The sequence below is a fragment of the Nyctereutes procyonoides genome, unplaced genomic scaffold (assembly GCF_905146905.1).
Source record: "Nyctereutes procyonoides isolate TBG_1078 unplaced genomic scaffold, NYPRO_anot_genome, whole genome shotgun sequence".
NCBI lineage: Eukaryota > Metazoa > Chordata > Mammalia > Carnivora > Canidae > Nyctereutes > Nyctereutes procyonoides.
This window is the reverse complement of record NW_026575133.1, coordinates 7577854-7595287: the sequence shown is the minus strand read 5'-3', so window position 1 is coordinate 7595287 and position 17434 is coordinate 7577854. Positions and strand designations below refer to the sequence as shown.

Sequence of the window (17434 nt, the reverse complement as noted above, 5' to 3'; positions counted from 1 at the left end):
TTTCCTGCCTGCCCTTCCTCCGTGAACAGGGGAAGGGGCCTGGGCCCAGGTCACTTAAAGGAAGCGTGGAGCTCAATGACTCCTCCAGTGGGGGCCAAGGTCCCTAAGTTACAAAAAGAAGGACTGCTTTGTTTATACCCATGGCCCCGCACAGTACCTGGCACTTAGCATGTGCTCAATAAATATTTGTGGACTGAAGGAGGTAATTTTGCAAGACTCATAGAAAGGTATTTCTTCCTTTGTCTGTCCTAGCTAAGAACATGCCGGCAGAACCTCAAAGAGATGCCAGGACCTCTGAAGCAGGGGGCTGGGTCTGGGAGGCCCTCGCTCAGCAAATATTTGCCAAACGAACCCCAGGCTGAAGGTAGATGGAGTTGACAAACTGATGAACTGACATTCACAGGCCTGGAACAGTCTAGGCCGAGCACAGAGCCAAGGCAAAGAAGGCAAGGGCTTCCCATCCCTCAGTGGCCTTTCTTGTACCAACACCTGGAGACCCTTGGCCTGGGAGAGGGAGGGGAAGAGGCGAGGCAGGGAGTGGGACTGCGCCATTATGTTTATTAGAAGGTTGGATTTCGGTGTGTGCTCTAGAGAGATTACAGAATAAATACCTGCGCCTTGAGAACAGGAAGTCCACGATTCATACAAAGTGCTCACTACAGGAAGTTGCTGTGTCAAAATCCAGGCAAGGACCCAACTTGGGGCAGCCCCTCCTCCCCCACTCACCTCAACAAGGGCTGTGCTATGTTTTTTTTTTTTTATTTTATTATTTCTTTTATTTCTCTTTATTATTATTAATATTATTATTATTTGCTTTTGCTGTGGTCACTATCATTGGCAAAGTTCCTTTTCCCCTTTCCTGGACATGGGGTTCCTGTCTTTAAGATTCCACTCTGAGGCTGAAGGTGCCAAAAGCTGCTTGAGAAGTGGCCTTTGAACTCCATCTGGGAGGATGTTGAGAAGAAGGAAGCAGGAGAAATCATTCTTGGTTTAAAAAAAATTAAAAAACAAAAAACAAAAACAAAAAAAAAACCAACCCACGATCTACAGGTCATTTCTTACTCAGTCAGTGATCAAACTGCCCAAAAGAAAAACGAGAGAAATAGGCCAGGGGGTGGGCACCACTGGTCCTTCCTCCCAGGGCTGGGTCAGAGGGTTAGATTCCCCCCCAAGGCTTTAGGGGAAGCTGAGGCTTCTTCCAGCCATGGAGGTGGGAAGGAGAAGGAGTGGAAGAAAAAAGGACAGAGAGAGAGCTCAATGCCTTGAAGTAGATGCTTTCCCAACTCCAGGGCCACCTGTAGCCCAGGCCAGGCCAGGCCAGCTCTCACTGTCGCCTCTGTGTCCAGGAGATTCATTAAAAAAAAAAAAAAAAAAGCCCCAAACAAAACAAAATCCAAAAGGAAAAGACTTGGGGGAGATGAAGAAGGGAGGGAGGGGAGACAGGAAGTGGAAGGACAGGTCTCTGGATGCATAATTCCCGAGCCACTGAGGGTGCGGGGGAAGATTCCCCAGCACCCCACTGCCTGCGTGGCGTTAGCTCGTCACGTAGTGTTTGGTGGATGGCTGCCCATACACCCTGTAGAAATCCTGGTGACCAGGCTGCTGGGAGGCGTCGAGCCAGTCTCTGACCGCCAGGCCAGGAAGGGACTGGGGGACGGAGGGTGTGGGTGGGAGCGGGTGTGAGTACTCCTGCGAGGGCACTGTCCAGGGAAAGTGGCCGGAGCGGGGGTAGGGCTGGTGGCCACCATGGTTGGCCACGGAAGAACAGTAACAGTTGTCCACAGAACAGACGAGAATCTTGCGGCCGCCATACTGGGGGAGCATGGGCTGCTGGGTGGCAGAGCCATTGGGATACTGTGATGGGGGGAACACAGGACTTGAGTGCACTGGTTGGGCGCCGCCCGGCAGGGCCACCAAGTGCTGCGTGGAGCTGCAGGGCCCCAGGGGCTGCCCTGACTGGCCCTCGCTGCTGGCTGTGCCTGCTGCCCCATATTGGCTGCCCACGGGGCCTGACGATGTCTCTAGGAAACTGGCCTCCGGGAAGGCCGTTGAGTGCTTGCGCTTCTCCGCCCCAGAGCTGCTCACGCCACAAGGATACAGGGGGACGCTCTGCAGGAAGGGCACCGGTGTGCTGAAGGGGCCTGTGGAGAGTTCGGGACAAAAGTCGCCAAAGCTCCCATCCCAAGCAACCCAGGCCTCCGCTCCCCACTTTCTATCTGTAGGACTAAGTTCTTATATCATGCACTATCTTGGTCGATGTTGCCTATGCCATTAGCAGGTAGATACTATTATTATTCCCATTTTACAGCTGAAGAAACTAATGTCTAGGGAGGTGATACAGCTTTTCCCAAGGTCCAAAGCTAGAAGTGGCAAAGCCAGGATATAAAGAAAAGACTATCTGATTAGGCCATGCTGCCTCTCAGAGAGAAGGCTCTGGCATTTTTCCTTGCCCAAAGGGCTCTCTCCTTTCCATTGAGGATACCACCCTCACCTTCTAGCATCTTCCGCAGCTGCTTCTCCTTCTTGGCCACCTCATTCAGGAAGAGCTTGGAGTTCAGGTGGCCGATCTTAGGGGGAGAAAGGCTGCTGCCCGTGCAGGTCTGGGTCCTGGGGGCAGTGGACGGGGCATCTGCTGTGAGGAGGTATCACCGGTGAGCCTGCCCTACCTCCCCCCAGTGGGCCTGGCCCTCCCTACCCTCCCCCAGATGTCCCCCTGGGGGCCAGTGGTCATCTGCTCACCTGTCCATTAGGATTTTCACAGACTTGGTGTTCTGGGGGAGAGAAAAGGATTAGTCAGTGGGAAAGGCAACATGGGAGAGCTGCCCCTCCTCCCTCTCCCCAGGCAGGGCTGACCATCTGATTCCAGCCAGAGTGTGGGGGGAGGTGGGGGAGCATCTCCATCTCTACAAGATAAGAATAGCTAACATTTATTGAGCACTTACTATGTGACAAATCTATGTGACAAATCTATACATCCATACATCCATCATTCTCTACACAACGACCCTAGGAGGAAGGTGTTGGAGATGCTCAGTCCTTTATCCGAAATCCTTAGGGCCAGATGTGTTCTGAAATTAGGAATCTGTAGGATTTTAGAAGGGAAATAAGCTGCTTGTACTATATATTACATATTATTCCCAGTAGGATGCCATCACCCAATACATCAGTGTTCCTGCAGCAAAATGTTTGAAGACTTGCATCAAGCAAGGTAAATAAAAACGATAAACTGCCAAGATGAGTTCAGGCCAATTTGTTCTTTTAAATGACCGGTCAGAATTGTTCCTACTAGTTTTCAGAGACTTTTAACATTTGGAATTGTGGAGAAAGGACAGTGGCTCTGTATTACGAACCCAATTTTATAAGTGAGGGGAACTTAAGCTGGGGAACATCAAGGACCAAGCTCACACAGTGAGAAAGAGTGGGGTGGGAGGGTTCTGAATCCACACAGGCTGCCTCCAAGACCTGTGAGCACACCGCTGGGGAGATTCGTCGGGGAGCAAGGGCTGTTGGACTCCACAGCCTGGGAAAGACCCCAGGTGCCCTCACAGGTGGCCTGGCCGCGCCCACCTTCATGAAGCTGACGTCCTCCGTCTTGTCAAAGAGCAGCTGCAGGGAGCCCAGCAGCTTCTTGGCCTCCTGCATGCGCTCTCCGAGGTGCAGCGCCTGCGCTGCGTTCTCGCTGCAGAACTTGGCCTGGGCCTTGTCCAGGACCTCCACCGTCTGCCGCAGGTCCTCATCCAGCAGCTGGTGCAGCTTTTCATACTGCAGCCGCACCTCCTCCTTCAGCTGGCTCACCTTCTCCTGTAGCCACAGGGGTGAGGGTGGGCAGCCGGTGGGCGCTGGGGGCCTCTGGCTGCCGCTCCTGCCTGTCTCCTGGTCCTGAATGGTGGAGTCTGAGACCTCCTCCCTACCCCCCCGGCTGCCCAAGGCTCCTGAGGGCGAGGGCTGCTAATTCCCTGCTCCACCACTGACAGTTCACTGAATAACTGACCAAGGAGTTCTGGCCCGGAGTTGACCGCAGAACAGACCCTAGCCCAAATAAGGAACCAGGCCCTGCACCCAAACCTCCCCACCCCATACCATGGCCTTGGGCTTAGCTACCTCCACCAAGCGCTTGTCTGACTCAAGTTTGTACAGCTGGTCTTCAATATCCTGCTCTCGCTCCTCCAGACGGTCCTGTTGCTTCATCAGCATCTTCTGCAGGGACAGGTGGGGAAGGGGTGTCAGAGGGGGCTGCAGCTCTACCCCTTACCAAGGATGGGTGAGCTCCATCCTTCCCATCCCATAGATTCTTTGACTCAGATGGCCTACATTTCTGCCTTCTAATCCTTTCTGGCGCCCCCCTCCCCCCAATTCCAGGGGCCTGGTGACAGCTGTCTGGCCAGCCCATTCCCAGGAACAGAAAGCCCTGGAATAGCTTCCCACACATATCTAAACCATGAGCTTTCTGAGGGCAGGGCCAGGCCAGCCCCTGTTCTAAGTGCTTTTCCAGTATACACTTATCTAATCATCCCAGTAATGCTATGAGTTAAGTACTATTATTATCCTCAATTCAGAGAAGAGGAAACCAGAGAGATTAAGCAATTCATCCAAAGTCACACAGCTAGTAAATGTCAGAGCTGGGATACAAACCTAGGCGATCTGGCAGTAGGGTCTATTTTTTTTTTTTTAAGATTTTTATTTATTCATTTGAGAAGAGAGAGTGAGAGAGTGAGAGAGAGAGAGAGAGACAGAGAGAGCGCACACGCACAAGCAGGGGGAGGGGCGATGGAGAAGGAGAAGCAGTCTCCCTGCTGAGCTGGGAGCCCAAAGACATAGGGCTCCACCCCAGGACCTGGAGATCATAAACTGAGCTGAAGGCAGACGCCCAACCATCTGAGCCATCCAGGCGCCCCAGTAGGGTCTATTCTTATACAAGTCATACCACCTCTCTCTGGGGAGCTCCTTCTTAGAGATGAGTACCCTAAGATGCAGAGGGACACCCTTCCAAGGTCATACAGGCCTTCTGGTCTAGTCTACAGATCTCATCCTCTACTTGCCTTACCTGCACTTGGGACCCAGGGGCATGAAGGGCAGCTAACCCTTCTTTTATTCTTGACGCTGAGAACTAGGCCTCTAAAGTCCTTGCTAGGGATCCCTGGGTGGCGCAGGGGTTTGGCGCCTGCCTTTGGCCCGGGGCACGATCCTGGAAACCCGGAATCGAGTCCCACATCGGGCTTCCGGTGCATGGAGCTTGCTTCTCCCTCTGCCTGTGTCTCTGCCTCTCTCTGTCTCTCTCTGTGACTATCATAAATAAATAAAAATTAAAAAAAAAATTTAAAGCCCTTGCTAGCTCCCTCAGACTCTTAGCTGGAACCCGGTGGGAGGGAGAAGCCAACTCTCCTAAGAACCTGAGGCCAGTTTACTGGAAGGTGCTGGACCATGCTCAGCCCTTTATCTCCCATCTCCACAACCCCTCCTCTCCCAGCCCGGTCCACCCTGGCTGTTCCATCCATCCTGTCATCCTCTCTCACCAGAGATGCCTCTTCAAACATGGTTTCTTCCTGCTCAAGAACCCTCAGTGACTCCCTCTTTCCAATACTTTGGCAACAAAGGCTCTCTTACAACTTGACTCAGCCAGCCAGGTGGGCTGCTATCCCGTCCCCAGTGCTCTCTGTGCACATTTGAACTCTCTGCACCCTGCTGACATTTTTCTATAGGCCACAGTGCCTTCTTCCTCCCTCTGTCCATCCTTCAAGGCCCAACTTAAGGTAAACTTTCTATGGCCTGTGCTGGAACTTTGTACCAGTCCCTCCCTGTCCTTGCCATGCAGCCAGGCTGTCATATTGTGCCTTCCCTCTGTAGCTCTCCTGTCGAATATGGTAGCCATTAGTCACATGTGGCTATTTAAATGTACATGAATTAAAATAAATTCAATCAAACATCAGTTCTTTAGTTGTACTAGCCTCAGTTTCAAGTGCTCAATAGGTACACGGAGCCAGTGGCTAATGTACTGGACACGAGAGATACAAAACATTATCATCATCACAGAAAGACCTACAGGACAACACTATTCTGTAGCCTGCCTCGCAAAGGGTGGTCTGATCTCCTTGCAAAGCTCCAAGGCTGCTGAAAATAAGGTGTTACCGCTGTGTTTTTCTACCTCCCTTCCCAGTCAGGCCACAGAGAGGCCCCAGCACCCTACAGATGCATAACAGGTTGGCTGAAGACAGCCACAGTTTTGCCCCCAACGTAAGGTTTGCAAAGATTGTGCAGAACCTAGCTCATAGTAAGTGTCTACCCAACATGGAGTGGTTCTTGTTCTTCCTCTGTGTGGGCCTCAGAATGACCCTCAAATTTGACCTTTGACCCCCACCCTTCACCTAGACCCAGCTGGTTTCCTAGAGACAAATTGCCACGAATCCCTTCCTTGTTGCTCCAACCCATTTTACATTTGGAGAAACCAAGGCCAGCCAGAGAATTCAGTGACCTCATTATGAGTTGGTGGCTGCCCTGGAAACAAACAGGACCCTGGGGACAGGAGGAGGTAGGGGGATAAGGCTCTCAGATTCCAAGCTGGAGGGATGCCTGAGTGGCTCAGCGGTTGAGTGTCTACCTTCGGCTCGGGGCATGATCCCGGGGTCCCGGATCAAGTCCCACATTGGGCTCCCTGGGAGGAGTCTGCTTCTCTCTCTGCCTATGTCTCTCTTCTCTGTATATGTCTCTCCTCTCTGTATGTCTCATGAATAAATAAATAAATCTTAAAAAAAAAAAAAAAAAGATTCTAAGCTAGAGAAGCCTGGGGAACCCCCTGCTCCAACAACTCGACCAACGACTTGGACAGAACCTCTAAGCACCATCCCCAGGACACTCTGATCTGCCCCCAGCACTTTGGCCTCCAGTGAGTCCCCACACCAGTCCAACACACACAGGGGTCTGTCAGCCTGAGAGTCAGGGCCTGTAGGGAAACACAGCCGGTGGGGGGAGGGAGGGGCAGTCATGCATCCTCCCTGCCTGCCTGTCTGTGAAACTGCCTACAGCTCTAGGAAGAGGGTAGGCAGCACCTCGTAGCACCGCCCAGAACATACAGGAGCATGTGTTGCCACCCGTGCCCTGGGACCACCTCATGCACACAGCTACACATATACAGGCATCCAGTCCCCTATGCTATGAGGACTAGGCCTCTTGAAAACCCTAGACAATTAGGGGAGGCCTGCCATATAGGCAAGGTGGTCACGATACCCCTTCAAGAACATTAGGGCTTTTTATCTCCCTCTTAACTACTGGCCCTCAAATTTTTGCCTTCTACCCACAGTCAGAGAACAGGGCACCACCCCCCTCCCTTCAGATGTGTCTCCGATTCCAGGCCACTCTCATCTTTCAGCACTGAGGATATCTGAAAGCCCAGGACCCCACCCACTCACACATCTGCGCATCATGGTCTCCCTGCCTAGCTACTTCTCAAGACCAAACACATCAGTAGCAGATTAGGGACACGCCTGGGGCTGAGTCCCAGATGAGACAGCCCCAGGTAGGTTCCCCGCCCAGTTTCCCCAGAGGATCAGAATGGGGTCTGTTTCACTCTACCCTCTCCCGCCTACCTGGAACCCCTTCAAGGAATTCATGGCTGACTCCTCGGGGGAGAGCCAAAGGAGGCACCTCCTGTCCAGGCCTAGGAGTGGAGCTTAGCCCTGTCCCTCTTCTTCTAGGCTTTTCTCAGAGCCTTTCCTGGCAGTACTTCTACTCTGGGGCCTTGCATGCCCAGAGTCCTCTGGGTTGGGAGCCCAGTCCAGGCCTAGCAAAGGCAATGACCACACTCTCCAGCAGGTGGCTGAGTTTTACTTCCCCTCCCCCAGCTCTGAGGACATTGAGCTCCTGTGTCTGCTGCAGGGTAGGTAGGGGAGGGGGTAGGGATGGGAAGGAAACTGGCCAAGGGTTGCCAGCATGGAGGGCTGGGAGGGGGACCTGGGGGCCCTGTGCTGCCCAGCTCAGCCTTGCAGGAACTCCCCTCCCTGAAGCCAGATGATTAATCCTGCCACTGACAAAACCTGGGGGAGGCACGGGGTGGGGGAGTTACTGTCACCTTAGGGGCTGTGAAAATGGGGGAGGGGGGAAATGTCTCCTTACTGCCTCTATACTGGCCCCCACCTCTGTTCCACCAGATGATTGAATCGAGTTACTGAGAAGCTGGAAGATGGGAGAGAAGAAGCGAGGCTGACACCCATCCCCACTACCGGCAGCCTCTTTCTGTCCCAACGTCCAAGGAACTGCTGAGAGCTGAGGCCCCATTTCCCATCTGGGAAAAACACACAGTTGAGAGATAGGACCAGATTTTCCAGCTTATTCAGAGCATGGGGCTCTTAATGCAGGGAGCACAGAGCGGCAGGGGAGGGTGGGGGGTGGGGGGCACCTCACACAGGGCTCCCAGCCCACAGTGAGTCACCCGGACAATGGCACACCTCAAGGGCGCAGGTGCAGGAGCGGAGCAGAGTGGGGGAACCATGGTCTAGACTAGCGCTGGCAGTAAGGAGGAAGAGCAATAGGAGGCCTTGCTCCACTCAGCAGCCTCTGGCCCCATGGACCTGCTCACTTCTGTCCCTCCCTGAGGACCTAAGCCTTCTGTGGTCTGCTCCCGGGCCTGTGAGGGAAAAAGCATCAAAAAGACTTGGGGGCAAAATAAAAAAAATAAAAAGACTTGGGGGCACTCCATTCCCATCTCATCATACCTGGCAGGTAGGAGGAGCAGGCCCCAGAACATCCTGCTCCTCCTACCTGTCGCCCAATGTTTTAGACTTTGCCTTGAGCTGCTCTTGGATGCCCCTCCCAACTCGGGGCAGGGTGGGCACCTGGAGCCCCTTACATTCCTGCCCCAGGAAAGCCTCACATCCCTCTGGAGTCTAACTGGCTAGGCCCAGCTGGCATTTTTGACGCCAGACTGGACTGGGCAGACGGGTGAGGCCATGGGGACTCTAGGCTGCATAAAAGTTAATAAATAATAATAATAAAACCCTCAAGTCAACCTTGAAGAGAAGCAAGGTCAGGAGGAAACAGGGCCCCAGGGGCTGGGCCAGAGGCAGGCCCGAGGTTTTCAGACAGGGCCAGGGCTGGATCTAGCAGCTCCTGTGCTGGTGGCGGTGGTGGTGGTGAGAGGTATGGGGGCAAGAGGGAGCTGGGCTGCGAACACCTCTCTCTGCTCAAGCCCCTGCCCAGATAGCTCTTATTCCAGCTCCAGCTCTGGCTGTAGCCCCTGCTCAGAGCTACCCCATCCTAACCACCCCCACTTCCAACCCCCCGCCCCCCCCCCCCCCCCCCACTGAAACCCTCGGCCCAGGAGTATGCTGGCCTCCCTCTCCCTGGGCCAAAGTGCTCTCCCCTGTCTCCCAGCAGCTTCTGGCTGACCTAGACACTCCTTTCCAGGCTCCTCGGCCTCTGCCTTGAGCTACCATGTGGATCCCTGGGGCAGAAGCAACCAGAGACAGAGAGAGAGAGGAGGCCGTGGGGCAGGAGCCAGGGCAAGGAGAGAAGTGGCAGCTCTGAAACAAGCCCCGGCAGACCCCAGAGAAGGTTTCCCAGCTGCAGAGTGGAATTAGCTTTTGCCATGCAGAGAGCAGCGCTCTGGGGCAGCAGAACAAAGAGGCGAGAGAGAAAGCCCCCCTTTGTCTGGGTTTGAATGCCAGGCCAGCCGGGAAGGAAGACTTTCCCAGAGCCAGGGATGAGGCCAGCCAGGCCTGCCTGCTCAGTCCGGGGCAGGGGCCCAAGCTGGGTCCACCTTCTTCCTCTGCCCACCCACACTGCCCCCAATACAGCATGGCAGGATCTGCCTGGACCTCTGCCTCCAGGACCTGCCACAGGCAGCAAGTTCACCTTAGGGTGAATTCCATCTTTTCATCCCCTCTGCAACACCTCCACCAGTTGACAAAGTCACACAAGCCTCAGAGCCTGAGCAGGCAGCCACACGCCAGCAACATGGTGCTGACAGCCACGCATACCCACTCGACTTCCAATCACAGGTGTACAGCAAGCAGGCCATGCCGTCACCTTCCTCTCTCACGGACACACACTCGCAAGCCTTCCTGGCCCCGCAGCCACACACCAGACAACTACACTATCAAGTCAGTCACTCACCCGGTACCTTCTCAGAGATACACATGGGAGATACAAAAAATTAGTCACATGTAAGAGACACAGCCAGACACGCTGGTTACACACAAGCGTGCACACACACCTGCAGACAGACATGGATGCGCGGCCACCCGGAGCTGCAGGAGGCAGAGTAATCAATAGGGCGTGCATGACAGGCGCCTGGCTGTGTCAGCAGGATCCTGGGTGGAGGCTGGGCCTCTGCCTGAGACTCCTCTCTGCCTGGAGCCTACCTGCCTTGCAGACTCAGGATAGTCAAGGAAGGGGCACGTCACACACACCCCAGCTACCACCCCACCTGAGAGGTCAGAAGGGAATAGAGGAGCCTGGTGCTGCCTGAGACAGCTGGGTCCGGGCAGGCCTCGCTCCCACGGGTCACCCAGAGACAGATCCTGGTCCAGGGTCCCCATGGGAGCCCTCCAGCCAGGGGCAATGCGAGCAGCATAACCTTACCTCTAGCAGCTACAAACCCCAAGTTGGCCTGAGTAGTGGGATCCTCTCCCCTGGGATCCCCTCCCCCCTTCCCAGAGAATATCTCCTCTCAACACTAAACCTACCAGAATGCAAGGAAAAAAGGTTCTGGCAACATTTCCAGCTTTGATCTGAGGTCCTGGGAATGACACAAGAGCAAAACTATGACCTGAACACACACAGGTGCGTGCAGACATACATACGCACACACACACCCTCATCCATATAACTAGGCCTTATCTTGGGTTTTCTTTCCGTGTTGAAGGTGGTCCCAACTTACCCCAGTTCCTTGTTGCTCAGATGAGCCCCTAAACCAGGGGGCTGGAAGAGGGTTTTACCACCTACGGCTGCCAGGCTCCAACCTACTTGGATATCCCAATTTTGGGAACTTAGCCTCTCAAGGCCCCAAAGGAGAATATATTTGGGGTCTAGGCTAGTCCCCAAAGAGTGGTCTTTGGGGTCAACCCAGTGCACAGCCAGGTTTCAGGGCAATGTGGCCTACACACTGGCTTCCCAAGGACAGAGCAGGGCAACAGGGTTTGCAGACCTGACTCCAGGTTCCCTGCTGTCCTCTGGCCTGGAAAGGAGCCCTGGTTGCCTTCCTGCTGGGACCCCTGCTCTAGACTCCTGGCCCGTGCACATGTGGGTGCTTGTGAGTAGGCGATAAGGGCCGCTAGGGCGCGAACGATCAGTTTCCTATTTCTAGCGGATAGGGCACAGCAGCAGGCCCCCCACGCCACCGGGAGGGCAAAGGAGAAGCACAAGAAGCAGAGCTGTATTTTAAGGCAGGTGCCTATATGGAGAGTTCAGTCACATTGAACAGGGCCGCAACAGAGGCCCTCAGGCCAGGGAAAAAGGAGCCAGGAAAAGGCCCTTGCCCCTTGGCAGGAAGCTGATCCCAGGAGGGGTTCTTCCATTCAGGTTCCCCACAGCTCTTCCCTTCCCCTGAGGGTGAGGCTTCTCTTCCTCCACAGCCAGTAAGTCCAGCTCACACGGATTCGTGCTGGCCTGTTGAAGGGTTTCCAGCTCCAGGGCCCTGGGTCACCAGAGCAAACCTGGAGGGCCTGGGCTGGGGGCGCCTGGAGGGGGGAAAGACTCAGGCTGCTGGGCACAGATGCTAATTAGGCGCATGGAATTACATATCTGGTATGAAGCAACCCCACTATTTGTGAGCCTGTCCACACCAGGAACAAGAATGAACACATGAACACACACGCACGCACGCACACAGCTGCTGACAAAGTTCAGCACTTCCTTCCCATCCAGTTCCTTCCATGAGCCAGGAACAGGGACCTGCTGGTGGGAACCCTGCAGTATACTCCGCATGCATGGGCAAACCACCTCCCCCCGCCCCAAATCCCCAACTGTACAGATGAGAGACAGGTGCACTTAAGGGCAAAGCAGTCTCAGAGACACTTGCAAACACAGACACCCATCTAAAGAAACCCTCCTACTACCGAGTCAGACACAATTATGTTTTCTCCCCACCCAAATGAAAGGCACCCCAGCACTCAGACACAGTTAAGAGCAGAAGCGTGGGTGCAGGCACACGTTCACTCCTCACCCTGGCTGCTGCCCCTCCCCAGCTCCTTTCAGCCACATCCCCGTCTTTCCCTTCCTGTCACTTTCTGCCGCCAATCCCAGGACACAGGACTGGACAGCGCTCCTTCCTCCTGCCTCTGCGCCTTCCCCTCCTTCCCTAGTCTTTCCATCTTTATTAATAGCAGCAGCTTCCCAATACTGAGAAAAGTCTGGGCTCTGCCTGCCCTGACTTGGAGGTGGACACCAGGGGCTCATCTGCTTCTCCTAGGCCTCTGCTTCTCAACTCCAGGGAAAGGGAAGAGAATGGCTCCTTCCTCTCTCCATCCTCTACACTTCCCTTTCAGAAACCAGAGGTCCTGTCCTGGTACAAAAAACCCAGAGCTAGCCCATCCGATTAGAAACTAATTATACAGCAAATTGTATTTGTCATCCCTGCCCTCAGCCTGTGGCGGCCCCCCTGCCTTTTGTTAGTTGTATGTGTATGTTTTTTAATTGCTAAACAGTGACTCATTCTGACTGGTCCCCCCCCCCACAGGAAACAGCCCCCCGTCGACAACCGTCCCCTATTCAGAGCTTCCTCATACCCCAGCTCCCCACTGGCCTCAACTAGCCTCCAGGGGCCCCCACCCATTAAACACTCCCAGTCCGACCAAAGCCCAACCTCACCCCCATGATATCACACCCAGGCTTCAAGCTGGGGCTCTGAGATGGCTCAGTCTCAGGCCAACCCCTTCCTTCTGGTATGACTCAACCCTGAAAGCCAAGGGACCAGGGAGGGACCTAGGAGGAGCCCCCCTCCACTGAAGGGGACGGAAGTATTGCCTCAGTCCAGCTCCAAAGCCAGGCTCAGAGGCCTGAGGGGGAAGGCGGTTTTGACATTGGCCGCTGCTGCCGGGTGTATACAATGGGAGGGGATGCGGTTCTGTAATCACCCAGCCAGCAGCCCAGGGGAGCCAGCTGCCTGAAACCAGATTGCAAGGCAGCTCAACCTTAAACCCACAGGATTCTTTTTCCGTCTTCTACTTCCCCTCCCCAAATGTGGGAGGGCTGTGATAGAGGGCTGGGCTGGGAGGAAAGGGCTCAGGGTGATGAAGACACATACTTTAAGGTTTGTTCATGCAGACGCAGGCCACATACATCAGCACACAGAGGGCAGTGATTCTCACACATGAAGAGTGGGCTATTGGGAATAATCAGAATGGCTGCGACACTGCTCAGCGGTGCCTCCGGCTGTCCAGGCCTTGTCCAGATAGATACCAGAGTTCTGTTCTCCCTCCGGAAGCTCCCCTCCAACCCCCCCCCCCCCACAGTGTGTTTCCAATAGGGCTTGAAACTAACATGGCTGCTTTTGTTTACTTCCTCATTGGTATGCCAGCATCATGGATCATGTCAGCCACAGCAGCGGCACCAGGACACTCATTACATAAACAGCAGCTGGAGAAGCAGGACCTGGGTCACTGCCTTGGTGACTTCCCACAGGGCCTACAGAAACAAGGCTGGGGAAGGGAGCTGTGCGCAGAACAGCAGAACAGAAAAGCAACACCCAAACTCCACCCCTCACCTCAATTCTATAAATGACTCAAAAGATGGACCCTATGAGCACAGGTGCAGGAATGTATCAAGTAGCAGGGGACCCTTCCTCCCAGGACCTTGCCCCTAAACTTTCAGGGTAGAAGTGTTTGGAAGCGGGCCTCTGGCCTGATGTCACAAGAGTTGGCCTGTCTGGATGGGTGGTCCCCACCCGGTAGGGAGTGTGTATGTGTGTGTGTGTGCGTGCGCGCGCGCGCGCGCGCGCGTGCAAGGTACTTGCCCGGATCTCATTCCTCCGGATCTCCACGTCGCACACCGAGTGTCCCTGATGCGCACCGCTGTAGTAGCAGCAGTACTGGCACACGGCCACCTGCTCGGCCTCACAGTGGTAGAGGCGGTAGGCGTTGTGCTGGGGGCAGCTCCAAGCCCGCACGTCGTCCGCCTCCACCAGGAGGTGCCCGCGGGCGGTGGAGGGCTGCTGCAGGTGCGTCTGCACGTGGGACTGGCAGCAGGGCGCCTCGCAGCGCAGGCAGACCTTCTGCGCGGGCAGCGGGGGGCCGCGGCGGCAGAACACGCAGTGCAGCGCCGCCGGCGGCTTCTCCACGTGCAGGGCGTTGAACTTCTCCACGATGTTGGTGAGCTTCAGGTTCTTCTCCAGGCCCGGCTTCTGGTTGTAGGCCTGGTTACACTCCGGGCAGCGCACCAGGCCGCTGTCCTTGGCCCACGCCTCGCCAATGCAGCCCCGGCAGAAGTTGTGTTTGCACGGCAATTGCACCGGCTCCACGAAGACATGCAGGCAGATGGGGCAAATGAGCTCCTCCTCGAAGCAGTTCTTCCAATTCTCCGCCATGGCGGCTGCGGGCAGGGGGCCCGGGCAGGCCTCCCCAACTGCCCAACTCTGGGGGTCCGTCCCGTGCAGCTGCAGGCCCACCGAGCCCCGAGCTCCGGCCCCAGGCAGCCGCGACAGTCGCTCAATCAGCAGCGCCTTCCGCGCGCCTGCCCCCCAGAGGAGAGAGCCTCGGTCCTCCTGCCGCGCGCGCAGCCGGCTGCGTCTCCTCCTTCTCCCGAGCGCCTAGCGGGAGGCGGCGGACTGCGCCAGGGCCGCGGCCGGGACACCAGCCCTGGAGGGGAGCGCCGGGGTCCAAATTCCATATAAGAGGCCGCCCCCCCCGTGCGCGCGGCTAGGCCCGCGGCGGCCCGCGGCCTGCTCCCGGCTTCGCGGCTGACATTGGGGCGCGCCCCGCAGCGGACAGAGCCCGGGAGCCGCACACTTCCTCCGGCGACGGCGACGGCGGCGGCGGCGGCGGCGGCGGCGGCGACGGGGCTCCCTCCCGGCTCGCCCGCGCTGCACCTCACCCGCCTCGTCCGGGGTCCGAGGGGCCGCGGAAGTCGGGGCGGCCGCGCCGAGGGCGGCTAGATCGGCGGCGGGCGGGCGAGGCGGGCTGGCGGTTCCCGGGCCGCGGCGCGGGCGCCCCCCGGCTGGCCGGCCGAGAACGGGTGCGGGCTGCGGGGCGCAGGCGGGCCGACTCCGGGGCGCTGCGTGCGCGCAGGGGCAGTCATTCAGATGAAATTCCAGTCCCCGGCCAGAGACACCAGCCCGCCTCTGCCTTCCTCCTCCCTTCACAAATAGAAACGGAAGGGGGAGGGAGAGAAGTGGAAAAAAAAAAAAAAAAAAAAAAAAAGCCAACCAGAAAGGGAGGGAGAAGCCCCGGCGGTGCTCCGGCCTGACCCCTCTTCGCGACTTCTGCGCTTCCCCGAGGCCCGGCGCCCCCGCCGCAGAGACCCCGCTCTCGGTCTCCGCGCTGGGCGGGCGCCTCGGCTCTGCCGAGGAAAACAAGGATTGATCAAACTAGAAAGGAATTTTTCTCAACTGCTAATGAACAGGAGGCTCGGCTCCCGGCCCTCCCCTCCCCCCCGCCCCGGCCCTCCCCCTTCGCCACCCCGGCCCCCCTCCCCCCCACTTTCTTTTCTTCTCGGCCTCTGCTCCGGCCTGGAAGGCTCGGGGCTGCGGTCGGAGCTAGCCTGCGGCGGCGGGGCCGGGCCGAGCCAGCCGGGCCAGGCTGCCTCCCTCAGAGCCCAGCCATCTTGGGGTCCGGCGCGCTCGCTCGAGGGTCCTGCAGCGGGCTTTCTCCGCGCTCTCGCTCGCTCGCTCGCTCGCCCTCTCGGTGGGATTTTTTTTTTTTTTTTTTTTTAAGGGGAGGGCTGGCGGCCTCCCTCAAATTAGGAGAGAGAGAGAGGAGAAAATGCCAAGTCCCGATTTCTCTCCACCTCTGCTCCACCCACCCCGGTCCTTTCCAAAAAATAAAAAAAGATTAGAATTGGAAGAAGTCGGCAGAAAGGCGAGCACCGGCGGCCCCCGGCTGCTGCCCAGGCGACGCGTCCGGGGCGGGCCCACGCCAGTCGCTCTGCTCTGTCTGTGGGTCGGTCGGTCCGCCCGAAGCTTCACGACTGAGGGGAGGGCACTCCGGGCAGGGTCTCCGCAGCGGCAGTCGCCTCAGAGCTTTATCCTCAGATCAAAAAAAAAAAAAAAAAAAAAAAAAAAGAAAGAAAGAAAGAAAAAAGAAAAAGAAGAGAGAGAAAAAACCCCAACACTCTCATCAGGGCCACCTTCAGCCATCTTGCGCTTATTATTATTATTTCAGGAATAATCTGTTTAATAAAAATAGCTGCGTCTCTAGCCCCCTCCCCCCCATTCTTGGCCCCCGCCCCCTTTTAATAATAATCTCGATAATAAAAATGATCTGCGCGCCGGGCACTGCTTTCCCTGCCTCTGCTCGCTGGGGCTCTGGCGCTCCCCCCGGGAAGCGGGCGGGGAGGGGGCGCCGCTGGGGCGGGGGTGAGTCCCTGTTGCCGGTCGGTCGGCCCCCTCCGCCTCAGCAGGGAGGGAAGGGCGCCCTAGCCGCTACCTAGCCGAAGCGAGGAGGGCGGGCGGGGGAGGGGCCCCGGCTCCTGAGACCCGCTGCAGGGGCGCACAGGGGTCCCCGATCTTCCCGCCACGGCCTGGCCTCGGAGTCTGCAGCTGGGGGCGAGGGGATACAATGGGCTCTGGGCAGAGTGCGGCCGGCAGGGCGGGGATGCGGGCGGGCGGGCGGGAGGGCAGGGGGTTGCGGTGAGCCGGACTCTCGAGCTCGAGCGGAGACAGGCGGAGGGTGGTGTCCCTACATCAAGGCCGGTCCCGCTACACGGGAAGGGGGCGGGGAGGCCGGGAGGGGGATTGGGAGAGAAAGCGGCAGAGCAACTGCGGCGCCTTTAATCAGCACCCGCTGGTTCGGCCCACCCGGCACTGGAGACCCAGACGGACCCGGAGGGGAGGGGGGCATGGGGCGGGGCGTATTGTCCGGAAGTGCTGTTACAGCGGCTGGGGCTCCCGGCTCCTCCCCTTTTCCCTGTCTGGAGTTGGGGCTGTTCCGGAGGCTGCGCCTCTTATTGGTCCCCAAGCTGAGGCTCCGCCTCTTCAAGGCGGGGCAGACCCGAGAGCCTCACGTGACTCGCACTTACTTCGGTACCTTAAACACTAGGGTGGGAGGAGAGTGCCGTGTTTCTTAAAAGGGCGATGATGCCGCTGCGTAGTGGGACCACCTCTTCCTGGGCCTTTTCACCCATAGCTCTTTTTACCTGGGAGGAAAAGGAGGGTTTGTCGGATCCGCTCCTTCGGTCTGATGGAAGAGAGCGGGGAACTGCAAAGGTTCGCTGTGGGGCAATTTCCCCGATGTCCTTAACACTTTCCCCCACATTTCTGACGTTTAGAACTACCAAGCAAGATAGGCATTAT

The 17434-nt window shown here is 56.8% G+C and overlaps 1 protein-coding gene across 1 annotated transcript; it reads right to left on the bottom strand.

Annotated features, from left to right (window-relative positions):
* Positions 1–538: 538 nt before the first annotated feature.
* On the bottom strand, positions 539–15525 carry TRIM8 (tripartite motif containing 8). The gene is made up of 6 exons (XM_055300425.1): positions 13943–15525; positions 4102–4197; positions 3568–3801; positions 2740–2771; positions 2492–2607; positions 539–2141 (listed from the first exon to the last, which is right to left on the bottom strand). Exons 1-6 carry the CDS (start codon positions 14510–14512, stop codon positions 1534–1536), a joined length of 1656 nt encoding a protein of 551 aa, XP_055156400.1. The 5' UTR covers positions 14513–15525; the 3' UTR covers positions 539–1533.
* Between the last annotated feature and the right edge of the window lie 1909 nt (positions 15526–17434).